At 43.3% G+C, this 12,634-nt stretch overlaps 1 protein-coding gene across 4 annotated transcripts in view; it reads right to left on the reverse strand.

Moving 5' to 3' along the window:
* Positions 1-12,193, reverse strand: part of epb41l4b (erythrocyte membrane protein band 4.1 like 4B) — a 28,137-nt gene extending 15,944 nt beyond the window's left edge. Inside the window, exons 1-6 of one of the 4 annotated variants that reach the window (XM_085177144.1) lie at positions 11,260-12,193; positions 6,602-6,706; positions 6,466-6,508; positions 5,875-5,953; positions 5,600-5,644; positions 4,097-4,149 (exon numbers count right to left, since the gene is read on the reverse strand). In XM_085177144.1, coding sequence (XP_085033270.1) covers positions 4,097-4,149; positions 5,600-5,644; positions 5,875-5,953; positions 6,466-6,508; positions 6,602-6,706; positions 11,260-11,535 — 601 coding nt within the window. In that variant the 5' untranslated portion in view covers positions 11,536-12,193. The other 3 variants (XM_085177145.1, XM_085177146.1, XM_085177147.1) reach the window with 3 other exon arrangements.
* Positions 12,194-12,634: the final 441 nt, after the last annotated feature.

Below are 12,634 nucleotides of genomic sequence, written 5' to 3' on the forward strand. Positions count from 1 at the left end.
TTCAGACCTTCGCTTACAAACAAAGCTTTATTTAATCAATAGAAAGCAACAACACAATAAATTGCTACAGACTCAGCTGGTCTGGTTTGGCCAGTAGCTTGTAGTGACTACTTCCAAGGTGATTATTGCACCTTGGAAGTAGGTGAAGTTGTGCCAGAAATTTTTGCAGTGACTATTTTTTAGTAAGCTTTATATAGACACTGGTTTTATTGCCATTACCGAGTAAATTAGAGGTGTGACTTTCACTTAATTGTATGGTAGTGATGGGATTTCCGGCTCTTTTTAGAGATCCGGCTCTTTCGGCTCGGCTCACTAAAAAGAGCCGGCTCTTTCAGCTCCGAACCGGCTCTTCAGGTTGTTTTGTTGCTTTAATTATTTAATCATTAACAATAATATAAAATTATGCAGAAAAGGAATTACTAATGTAAAAAAAGTGGTTTTATTTATATATGTTTATATATGGCCCCTAGAGACAAATCATGTACAAACTCCAAAACACATTTCTAGCGTTTACTGAACTTCCAAAACAGAGCTACCTAGATCACTTAAATTACACAATTGAAAGCATGTGTGTATTGTTTGTGTATTTATACACAGGCACTCATATTTATTCAAATAATTTTAAAAAAAAGTTCATTTACCTGTTACTACCACACACCAAATCCGGTTGTTGATACTTCCTGGCTTGTGTAGCCACTGGGTAACAAAAGCTCAACACTGCACCCTAGCATCCTGGAGCACTTCTGTTGTCTTTTGTACGTGTTTCAGAGTTCGTAAGTGCTTCTGAGTTTTTACGCGTTTTGGAGTTTTTACGCGTTTTGGAGTTTGTACGTGCTTTGTCTCTAAGGTCCACCATAAATATACTTTATTTATTCACTCCACATAAAATGTAATAAATAAATCACATAATACAAAAAACAACTATTTACATTTTAAATTTTTAACTATTTAAATTTTCAGCTTTTTCCTTTTAAACCAATTTAACGTGAAACAACACAAAACACTGCAAACCACAACACAATTAAATATAAATTAAAATATTAAAACAAAAAGAAGATGCACATTCTCTGTCATATGGGCCTGCATGATTTCTGAATCCTTTATCATCTGCAACTGAAAATAGTGGATGATTACTATACCTTTCTCTGTTCCTGTGCTACTGCGAGTGTAACTAACGCCCCTCCCCCCTCTGCCCAGCGCAAAGTACAGGCCGCGCATGCGGAGTTTAGCGGAAAAATGGGCGAGAGAGAGGGTGAGAGAAAGAAAAAAAAACCAAAAAAAAAAAACCTCACGGCTCCCAATAAGGAGCCGGCTCGCGTCGTTCACTTCAAAGAGCCGGCTCTAAGAGCCATTTCGTTCGCGAACGACCCATCACTATTGTATGGCCATCCCAGTAAAAAACAACAACAATAACAAAACCACCCCCAAGAAAACAAAAGTATTAACAAGAAAAAAAATCTCAGACATCTCAGAAACAATTGCGTGTTTTTTTTGTCATGGAGCCAAGGACATCACGTCTCAGGTAAACAGGATGTGCCACACGTACACAACAGCCATCGCCCTCTGAGCAGTTCCAGTTCATTTATGATGATAATTTCCTTTAGTTTGATTTTCATTGAACACCCATAACACACTGCAGCTGTTTTTTCCCCCTCTTACAAAAATTTGGGACTTTAACTTTGGAGGTTCTGGATCATGAAATGCATATTTTTGTGTCCAAGTGCATCATTCCTGTTTAAAATCACTTAGTCTGATCGTGACTTGCACAAGTTGATTCTATAAAGTATCATCTTTTAAATATAACTAATAAGAAATCTAATTTTTGAGCTTTAAATAAAATCAATCATTTAATTACTTGGCATTTCTTGCAGCTGCAGCACTCGACTTACTGGTTTTGCCGCCTGACTTTTGGAACCATTTTCAGTTTAAACAGGCTGTTGCTTGGACACCTATATTAACTTTTGCATTTGGAAGAAAAAGCACCATTTTTAAAAGAAATAAAGATTTATTCATTTATTTTTACATTGGTTGTGCCACCTGACTTGGAAAGTGCACCAGCCTGCATAAGGGATAAGTTTCTAAGCCTTTTCAGACAGCCACATAGAGTCCAAGGGGTCCTCTGTATAATTAAATATCACTTTCACTACTATTACTTCAAAATAAAATGTTTATGATTGTGCCACCCTGGCATTTGTGAACATACAAACTGCTCGACAACATAGTTTTAATTATCTCAACAGCTTTTAAACTGTTAGTATTTATACATTTTGGTTATTGTATCAATAAAAAGTGTATATTGACTATTTTATTTTGAAATTCTTAGCATTTAAATACCATTTTTAATAGCCTTCTTAGTCTTTTCATTTTTAAACAGACGTATGTGCCGCCTGCCAGTTGGAGTATTAGAAACCAAAATATAAAAGCATATACATTATGCCATAATATTATTAATTACCCTGCAAATGGATTCAAATTTAAAAAGTTTTTTGATTTATTTTACAAAGTAATGACGCACAGATGCAAAAATATGAACATATGCAAATATTCTTACCTAAAATGACCCTGGTATGCCTGTGGTGCTGTTACACTGTGGATTACTCCATAAACATTACTCCACAGTTTGCTGATTAGTCTTTTTTGAGAGCGCTCATCAACACTAATATTAACTGATTTTACTTAATGGCTGGCTCCCATGAGTGTAAAATTGGGACGGTAACCTCATTGTGATGAGAAAAAAAAAATAGTGGTTGCCTGGTAACCGCACTGATTTTTTTAAATTTTTTTTGGCTTATCAGTAATCGATTGCATGAAGGTGTGGAGACCACTTTAGATTGCAGGGTGACTGCACAGGTGGGAGGCAATCTGTCTCCAAACAACTGCAGTCTGACTAAGGCCGATTCCTAATTAAGTAACAGCCGTCTAATTTATAAAAAGCCAGATTACAAACATGCTGCAATCAATCTGAGTCACTCTGAGCTGATGAGCTCAGTTTCTTTTTAATAAAGGGACGTCACTATTGGCAGAGGGACGCCTGTTTCACATCCTTGAGGTTTCCCGTTGGACTTAATGTGAATTTTTGTGGAACTAGACGACAACAGATTGCAGCAAATTGACTTTTGCCATTTTTGTTTCAATACATTATCACAAAATGACTGTATGTAATCGAATATACTGAATTTAGCAGAGTGACTTCATCTTATTGCAGTTTAATTGTCCTCCAGACGCACCACAGTCGCTTTGAAGACAGCGACTGACTACGAGTGGTCATAGATTAAGCCCCGTCTTTGAAGCGACCGTTTGAAAAGCAATAAAATCACAAGTTTGTCGCACACAGTCGCAGTAATTTTGGTCAAACTGCTCCAACCACTCTTTGCCCTTGTGTAGGTGTAGCAGGAAATCTTTGAGGTTATTAGCTTCTGTAAAAAAGCTTTGGCATTTGAGGTGAAAGGACAGGCATCTGGAGGGACTTATTTAATGTGAGAAGCCACAAAATCTCACACTGAACCATGGTTGTGGTTCAGGGGGTTTGGAAGCCGGTTCGATCACCAGCTCTGTCTGTCTTGGTTGTTGCGTCTTGGGCAAGACACTTCACCTACCGCCTACTGGTGTTGGCCAGAGGCTCCGATGGTGCGATTTGGCAGCCTTGCCTCTGTCAGTCTGCCCCAGGGCAGCTGTGGCTACGACTGTAGCTTGCCTCCACCAGTGTGTGAATGTGAGAGTGAATGAATAGTGGAATTGTAAAGCGCTTTGAGGGTTTCGAAAAGCGCTATATAAATGCAATCCATCATCATTATTATTATTAAAATCATTCGGAGCTTAGTGTAGTACTGTTCTCAGGGTTTCTGCTGATGCATATCATGTATGTCAAAGTAAACACAAGTGCATTATGCCACAAATAAATAGCAGTTTTCCTATCACAGTGAAATAAATGGATATTAATGGCTTTGCACTCAGTCCAAATCAATCTAACAGGTTACACCAGGGTTTGGAAAACTGTTAACACTATGAGGAATAACTGATGAGGTTCTTGGAGAACATAAATCTCTGCTTAAGAGTATAAATAAACACTGAGAGTGAGTTTCCAAAGTCTACTTACTTTGTAAACAAAATGCCGCAAGCTCTACAGCCACATCATACGGACATTTCAATCTGGAGAGAGAGAGAGAGATGCTGATGGTGAGCGGTTTTTAGTGCGAGTGACACACTGCATGAAATCAAAACCACTGCCCTGCCCATGGTGCGATGTCTACTCGTTATCATGTGTCAGAGAGACATAAAAGTGGATGAATGCCCTACGCTGTGTGTGTGTGTGAACATGTCAAGGAGGAGAGGCGCAACCCTTTTGCTAAAATAAGCAGCCCTCTGCTGTTCTTGATCTTGAGCTATATAATAGAGCTGGACTCCAGGGATCCATGGCCCAGATAGAGGCAGGAGGAGGGAGATGGGGAACACACTGTCTGAAGTGTGTGTTTGTGCAGGCAGGTCTGTGTTTGTGACTCAGAAGCAGATGCCACTGTGCACAAGTCTCCCAAGCTCCAGTGTAGGTGACCTGTGTGCGTGCCGCTACAGGTGAGTGTGTTTACTCCAGTTTTAATGCTGCTGATGAGAGCCGGGTGTCCTCATAAATGAAGAGGAAGTGCCTACAAATGACTTGTGACTTAACAATGAGCCGAGCTAACCGAAAAAGGAGTGGCAACAGTTTTTCTCACCTTCTCTACAATAAAGAAAATATTCACAAAATATTCAGCTGTTCCTGTGTAAAGAAAACAATACCTTAGTAGGTAAACCTGTTAAACTGCTTGCAAGTAATCACATGGCAGCAACTCAGCGCACTTAGGGATGTATGACAAAAGACCTGCTGAAGTTCAAACTGAGCATCAGAATGGGGAAGAAATGTGACTTCAGTGACTTTCAGAGCAGAGGAGAATGGTGAGACTAGTTTGAGCTGACTAGAAGGCAACAGTAACTGCAATAACTAAGAGGATATGCAGAAGAGCATCTCTGAATGCACAACACATCGAACCTTGAAGCAGATGGCCTACAGCAACAGAAGACTTCACCAGATGTGATTTCTGTCCCTTAAGATCAGAAAACTGAGGTTATAATCCTTTTCAGGCTCCCACAAAAAGTGTGGCCTGGTCCGATGAGTCTGCTGCGAGGTTCGGACCGATGGTTGGGTCAGAATTTGGCGTGAACAACATGAAATTATGGATCCATCCTGCTTTGTATTAATGGTTCATTCTCATTGACCGTATCCATCATTTTTTGACGACACTGTACTCATCCTCTGGTTCCACCAGGATCACACACCATGTCACAAAGATTACCAGTCATCAGATCTCAATCCAACAGAGCACCTTTGAGATGTGGTGGAACAGGAGCTTTATATCAAATCTGCAGAATGTGTGATGCCATCATGTCAATATGGAGCAAAAATCTCTGAGGAATGTTTCCAGGGCCTTGTTGAATCCGTGCCATGGGGATCCCAACCTGACACTAACGAGGTGTACTTAATATGTCATGCATGTGTGTGTGTGTGTGTGCGTCCTGGGTTTATTTGGAATTATTTGTGTGCATAAACTGTGACGATGAAACTTACTTGTCAGACAGAATGTCTTGTCGAAGCTGCAACACAAACAGATACCTGTTGGCGAACAAAACCGCAAAACAAACAAGTGAGACTCTCGCCTGAAGACAACATAAATCAATTGATGTATCAAAGGCGCTCCTCATGTCTGACACATAATTTGTTTTAACAAGTCTCTGTCCTTGATTTAAATCTGCCCATAGCAGCAAAGTAATTAGCCCCACGTCCCCTTTGGACCTTTACACCAGGCTCAAGAGAAAACCGTGTGTGTGTGTGTGTATTTTTACCTTGTAAATTCCTCACGCAGGTTGTTTGGCTCTGAAGAGTAAAACTTCACCCTGAAGAACAGCTTGTACGGCGGACCGTCTGAGAGAAAGATTAAAAGATATGCGAGTGTGACAGAAAGAGCCGAGGCCGGAGAATAATTCAATCAAATAAAATCTTCTCAGAATTTATTTCATACGTTTAGTCTCGTCGACTTTTCATCTGCTGCATCCATCACTGCCACGAGGTCGGAAATCGTTTCATCTCCCAATTTACTTTAACCTACTTTCATACTTCTTCCCTGCTTCGCTTCCACATTGATCAGAGTTACTTTCAGGCTACAGACCTACCACCCTGTGAATAAACGACCGGCCGACAAGTACAACATCCATCTCCCCACCTCCCGTGAACCATTCGGCCCCCTGTTACAAGCCAGTGAGCAAACAAGGCTACGGCTCCTAATGCACATAGTAATCACTGTGTCAACATTTGATAATGTTCCACCTGCTCCCCACTCACCTGCTACCACATGCGCATACAGTGCACTGCACATTTTCCTACACACATGCAAATAATCCTAATTAGAAAAACAGCCCAAGGCGACCTGAGCTTACCTCGGATCTGCTTCTTTATAAGCTTGGACATATCCAACCAGTGCTAAGAGAGAGAGCGACAGAAAGAATAGAGAGGTGAGAATGATTTTCATCAGCTTGCTTTCCACATTGATGGATGTGAGAGCTTGTTACTCACTGAAACTTGATCCATGTCCATGAACTGCAATCCAAAGTAGTCTGTCTCAATCAAATCTATGTGATACATGATCTGGTCGAAAAGGTCCTGGCCTTTGGACTTGCTCTGGGAAAAGCAAAAGTAGAACACAGGAGGAGAAATTAGTTATTTCTTACACTATCTCTCCTGTCGTGGTGAGTGGATCTTCCACGGTGGATGGATTGAGCTTTTAAAATTGAGTTGGGGGCGTCAACCTGTTAGCACAAGCTTAAAAGTGAATTAGAAAGAGGCCTGGTGATCACACTGGGAGGAGAAATGACTTTTACTGGACGTGTAAGTGTATGTGTGTGTGTGTGTGTGTCCAGGTCAAAATGAGAAGGACAAGCCCCACAGGGAAAGGCCCTTATTGAGGCCTTTCCTATAAACACACAACCAAGACAAAGAGTCGGTGCACTTAAGCACAAACTGCAGCCGTTTGCCGTTAAATTTATCAGAACATTTTACGAGCATCCACTGATGAAGACCTAACCCTGGTCTGACCCACATAAAACACAGTGGGTGAGTAGGAAGATGACAGCCTTGTACTTTGGATCCTGATAACCAGCCTAAACTTCCTGGTGGGTGTATGAATGAGTGAGGAAATCAGTGGTATTAAAGGATTGGGGACAGAAAGAAATCGCTCCTGCCCATTCTCTCTGCAGCGTGCGTCGTTTACAGGGGCTGATTGTGACCTCCATCAAGAGGACGCGCAATCACGCGCCTCACAGAGTCACGCGCAGCGAGGTGAACAGCTCGTTCTTCCTGTTGTCTCCGGGCCTACTAGTGATGGGATTTCCGGCTCTTTTTAGAGATCCGGCTCTTTCGGCTCGGCTCACTAAAAAGAGCCGGCTCTTTCGGCTCCGAACCGGCTCTTCAGGTTGTTTTGTTGCTTTAATTATTTAATCATTAGCAATAATATAAAATTATGCAGAAAAGGAATTACTAATGTTAAAAAAAGGGGTTTTATTTATATATGTTTATATATGGCCCCTAGAGACAAAGCACGTACAAACTCTAAAGCAGACGTTCCCAAAGTGTGGGGCCCGCCCCCTAGGGGGGGCGCAGAGCCATTGCAGGGGGGGCGCGGCATGAAAAGGGAAAAAAAAACAAAACAACGCTTGGACACTGCTAGCACGGGCGCCCACACAAAGGCAAAGCAGGAGATGAAGCATGGCTGAATATGTTTCCAAACCAACTTCATTCTAAGCCAAAGACTAGAAAATATGGTGAAGCATATCTTCCCTTTGGTTTCACCTGTACAAGTGCTGAGGTAGGTCTCCTTGCAGGATTGGTTTTCCCTTCGTTGGGAGCAGCGCTGGGCTGTTTAAATCACGGACAAACAGTATCCCACATTCTTGATTTGTAGTTCACAAACACTTGTAATGACTAACTACTCCTGACATTTTGGAGATGCTAGCTCTTTATACAGTAAAGTTACAGCGGGATACAAATAACATCAGGCTGATCCTGCCACGATTTGTTCCCCGGTTCAAATCACGGACAAACAGCATCCAACAGTTGTTTATGTTTTTGAACCCATTTTGCAGAGGGATTTTTTGAAAAATGTATTGATGCAATGTTGAATATTATTACACAGAAAAAAACAACTACATGTAAAATAATTACACCGTGACGCCTCTGCCTTTGTAAATGGAGGGACAGTAACTGCATGTATATGTAAGCGTGTAAAACCTGCAGATAGTCAGATTAACAGTATTTCGTCTCTACCTGTCATTCTGCAATTCATCTCATGTAAACAATAACGTGCACACAGCGTGACGTGAAAAAAGGCACATACCTTTGACATTGCATGATGAACTCTGTAATGTTTTCAAAAATACCCATGTAGGTGTGGACATAGCGTAAAAGAGTTAGTAGTTTATTTTCTTACTACCTGTAATTTATTGCAGATTACTTGTAATTATTTGCTTAATTGTTTACTAAATGTTTGAGGTGTGAAATAAACCGCAATGGAGCAAAATATGGGTGTGTGTGGTTGGAGGATGTGTGCGTGTGTGTGCGCGTGCGCGCGAGGGGGGAGCGCGAACATTTTTCTTGTAAAACAAGGGGGGCCCAGCAAAAAAAGTTTGGGAACCACTGCTCTAAAGCATATACAAACTCCAAAAAGCACGTACAAACTCCAAAACACATTTCTAACGTTTACTGAACTTCAAAACAGAGCTACCCAGATCACTTAAATTACACAATTGAAAGCATGTGTGTATTGTTTGTGTATTTATAGACAAGCACTCATATTTATTCAAATAATTAAAAAAAAAAAAAAGTTCATTTACCTGTTACTACCACACACCAAATCCGGTTGTTGATACTTCCTGGCTTGTGTAGCCACTAGGTAACAAAAGCTCAACACTGCGCCCAGCATCCTGGAGCACTTCTGTTGTCTTTTGTACGTGATTCTGAGTTTGTACGTGCTTCTGAGTTTTTACGTGTTTTGGAGTTTTTACGTGTTTTGGAGTTTTTACGCGTTTTGAAGTCTGTACATGCTTAGGAGTTTGTACGTGTTTTGGAGTTTGTACGTGTTTTGGAGTTTGTACGTGCTTTGTCTCTAAGGGCCACCATAAATATACTTTATTTATTCACTCCACATAAAATGTAATAAATAAATCATATAATACAAAAAACAACTATTTACATTTTAAATTTTTAACTATTTAAATTTTCAGCTTTTTCCTTTTAAACAAATTTAACGTGAAACAACACAAAACACTGCAAACCACAACACAATTAAATATAAATTAAAATATTAAAACAAAAAAGACGATGCATATTCTCTGTCATATGGGCCTGCATGATTTCTGAATCCTTTATCATCTGCAACTGAAAATAGTGGATGATTACTATACCTTTCTAATGTGAAGTTGTTGTCCCTCGCTCTCTTTCTCTCTGGCTCTGTTCCTGTGCTACTGTGAGTGTAACGCCCCTCCCCCCTCTGCCCAGCGCAAAGTACAGGCCACGCGTGCGGAGTTTAGCGGAAAAAAGGGCGAGAGAAAGAAAAAAAAAAACCTCATGGCTCCCAATAAGGAGCCGGCTCGCGTCGTTCACTTCAAAGAGTCGGCTCTAAGAGCCATTTCGTTCGCGAACGACCCATCACTAGGGCCTACACTCAGTTTCAGGTGACACACTGAAAGGCCTTATTAGTTGAATTTCAGCCCCGTTCAGTGCACTTGTAGGAACAACAAGAGCACATGAACAAACTTGTTCCAACACACCTGTGACTAAGCCGGCAGCTCGTCGAGCCATGTGTCATTTTCAACTGTAATGCCTTGGCAGAAGTGGCGGCTTTGTGTTGGAGCTGTAATCTCGCTGCAGGACGAGAGAAAGGCTCTCCACGCCACAATGCAAAGGCCGAGCGTTTCGGAGGTGACGCACGCACGCAACAGCTTCGCTGACACACGCAACCTTGGAAATGAAAACATCTTATGAGAAGCCACTTACGCACACAAGGGCCCACACGCTCGCTCATCATCCCACCTACCCCCTCGCACAGCTCGTAGCACTCGTCTGTGACACAGAGTCCCCACAGTGGTAAATCAGATCAGGGAGTCGGGGAATAGAGAGAAAGGAGAAGAAGGTGATGGATGGAGAGAGACAGAAGGAGGTGGAGGATGCACAGGAGGGAAAGAACAGGAGAAGAGTGAGGAGGCAGAGTGTGAAAGAGTAAAATGATGAGCAAGGGAGCAGGCAGAAGAGGGAGTGTAAAGGGAGATTAGGAGGGAGAATGGCACAGGGGAGGGGAGGTGGGGGAAAGCGGAGATTGCTTGAGGAAGATCAGATACAAGCAAATAGAGAGAAAAGAAAGTGAAAGGAAGACGTGCAAAAGAGCAAACAGGAGGGGGCAGCTTCAGGTCTGAGTTAGTTCCCAACAGTCAGAATGGGGAAGCAATGCGATGAATCGGATGATCATAACACCATCTGGAGCTGCAACCACTCACTGTACAAGAAGAGACGTGCTCACAGATACGCACACACACTACAAGCACTGAAACTTTGGTAAAAGGGTTTGTGCCAAAATCCAAAGAAGTGCAGAGCACACTGTTTTCAGTTTGAACCGAGGGCACGACTAACGACAATGTTATTCTGTGGTCATGTTTTTTGTATTGTGTAGTTAAAAGTGCCAAAAACAATACCCCACATTCCAACATGAGGTCTCAGAGCTTCTCATTTCCTTGACCCCTGTGAAGTCTAAATCCAATAGAAGTCACCAGGAGCCAGAAAAGAAATTAAAGTGTCTTCACGTTTATTTGGGCAGTTAATTAAACTGAGGGGAGATATATAAAAAAAAATCTTGCTCTCCCCCTCATGGATTAATCAGCAAGACTAATTGCCCGGGTCCTAATTTGTCCTGCATGCCTTTTAGACAAACAGAGTGGTAAAAGGCTGTAATAAGTACTCAGTTTTACACGTCCTCTAACTACTACTGTGCTCTGATCGTTTAAGAGGCTGGCGTTGGACCTGCAAACGGCTCTGACTCCAGGCTCATTAATTTTCAGGACAGGAAAGCTGCCTCGCGTTTCTTTCTTTTTTTTTTTTGCTTGGACCCCCAGGAAGATCCACAAAGACACGACAGAGGAGGTGGGGGGAATACACAACCGATGTGCCTTGCCACTTGAGCCACTCACGGGCAATTCCACATTGACATCCGAGCCGTCCAACAGCAGGACCCGACAGGTGATGGTGGTCCTCGCCGTCCCGGCGGCCGGGATGTGAACCGATGATCCCCCGGTGACCACGGCGGGCGCGTGGACGACCTGCTGCTGGTGGGCCAGGAGCAGGGGGTTCCCGGATACCCCTCCTGCTCCCCCTCCTCCTCCTTTACCGTCCCGCTCATCCCTCTCCCTCTGCTGGAAGCGGCTCAGGGAGCGGCGGCTGAACGTCCGGCGCAGAAAGCCCATCATCTTCTTGATCCACGATGAGAGGAGGTCCGCGCCGCGTCCGTGAAAACTGCTCCGCACAACAGTCACTGCAGCCGGGGTCCTGTCACTGCTGCCTCCTTCACCACCTCCACCTCCTCCCCGGGGCGAGGAGTCACTCAGCAGGCACGGAGGAGACTTCAGGGCTGCCGATCAGTCCTCGGGCTGGATGTCGGCAGCAGGGGGGGACTCCAGCCGCATACTAATGAAACTACCACAGATCGACCACCGAGCAGCCAACCAGTTGATTTCCAATCATCTAGCCCTATGTGAACGGCAGGAGTCGCGGAAATACAAGCAGCCCTCCTCCTCTTCCTCCTCCTGTCCTGTCCTCTCCCGTGCACCTGCCTCCTGCTTCGCTCGCTGTTGCGCACCGACTCTAAAATCCCGGAGAAATCCCGTCCGACGCTCCGCAGTGGGGACCCCTGAGTCACAAGGGGCCGAGGGGGGGAGGAGGAAAGTCTCACCACCTCTGGACCGGACTTGACCCGGCGGCGGTCGCTGCTGATTATTCCCACCGGCGAAGCGAAACTAGTCTACCTCACAGGTAAAAGTCAAGCAGCGAGAACTGGACAAACAGCGTGATCTGCGCCTGCGTAAAAACACAGCACATAACAAACTTCTGTTCCTCCCGACTGGCCGACCCATCAACACCGGCGAACCAGCGCCACCTGTCTGCCATGGACGCGCCAGGGCTGGGAATAAATCAGAGCAGATCATTACTCGGGTCCCAAGGTGGGGTCCGCGGTGCTCCGGGGGGGCCTTCCCCAGCATAATGATGATGATTTATAACCCTATGCTCTTCAGAGTCCTACCCACCGCTTTACAAGTAATTCAATCACAGTTTCAATCAAACTTTATTAGTGCAGCATCTGTCATGCAGTGTAATGCGACTCCAAAGTGCTTCACATACCCAACAAATGCAAATAAGTTACACATTATGAGACAAACACACGCAAAAAGTACAAATAAGAGATCAGATCTGTAAAGAGCCAGTGGCATTACACACCCTCCATCACGCTTTTATTTAACCTGCTTTATTTTATTTATCTAATTAGACTAATAATTAGATGCAGGGTTTGTG

Source organism: Neolamprologus multifasciatus, chromosome 11, assembly GCF_963576455.1.
Source record: "Neolamprologus multifasciatus chromosome 11, fNeoMul1.2, whole genome shotgun sequence".
Taxonomy (NCBI): domain Eukaryota; kingdom Metazoa; phylum Chordata; class Actinopteri; order Cichliformes; family Cichlidae; genus Neolamprologus; species Neolamprologus multifasciatus.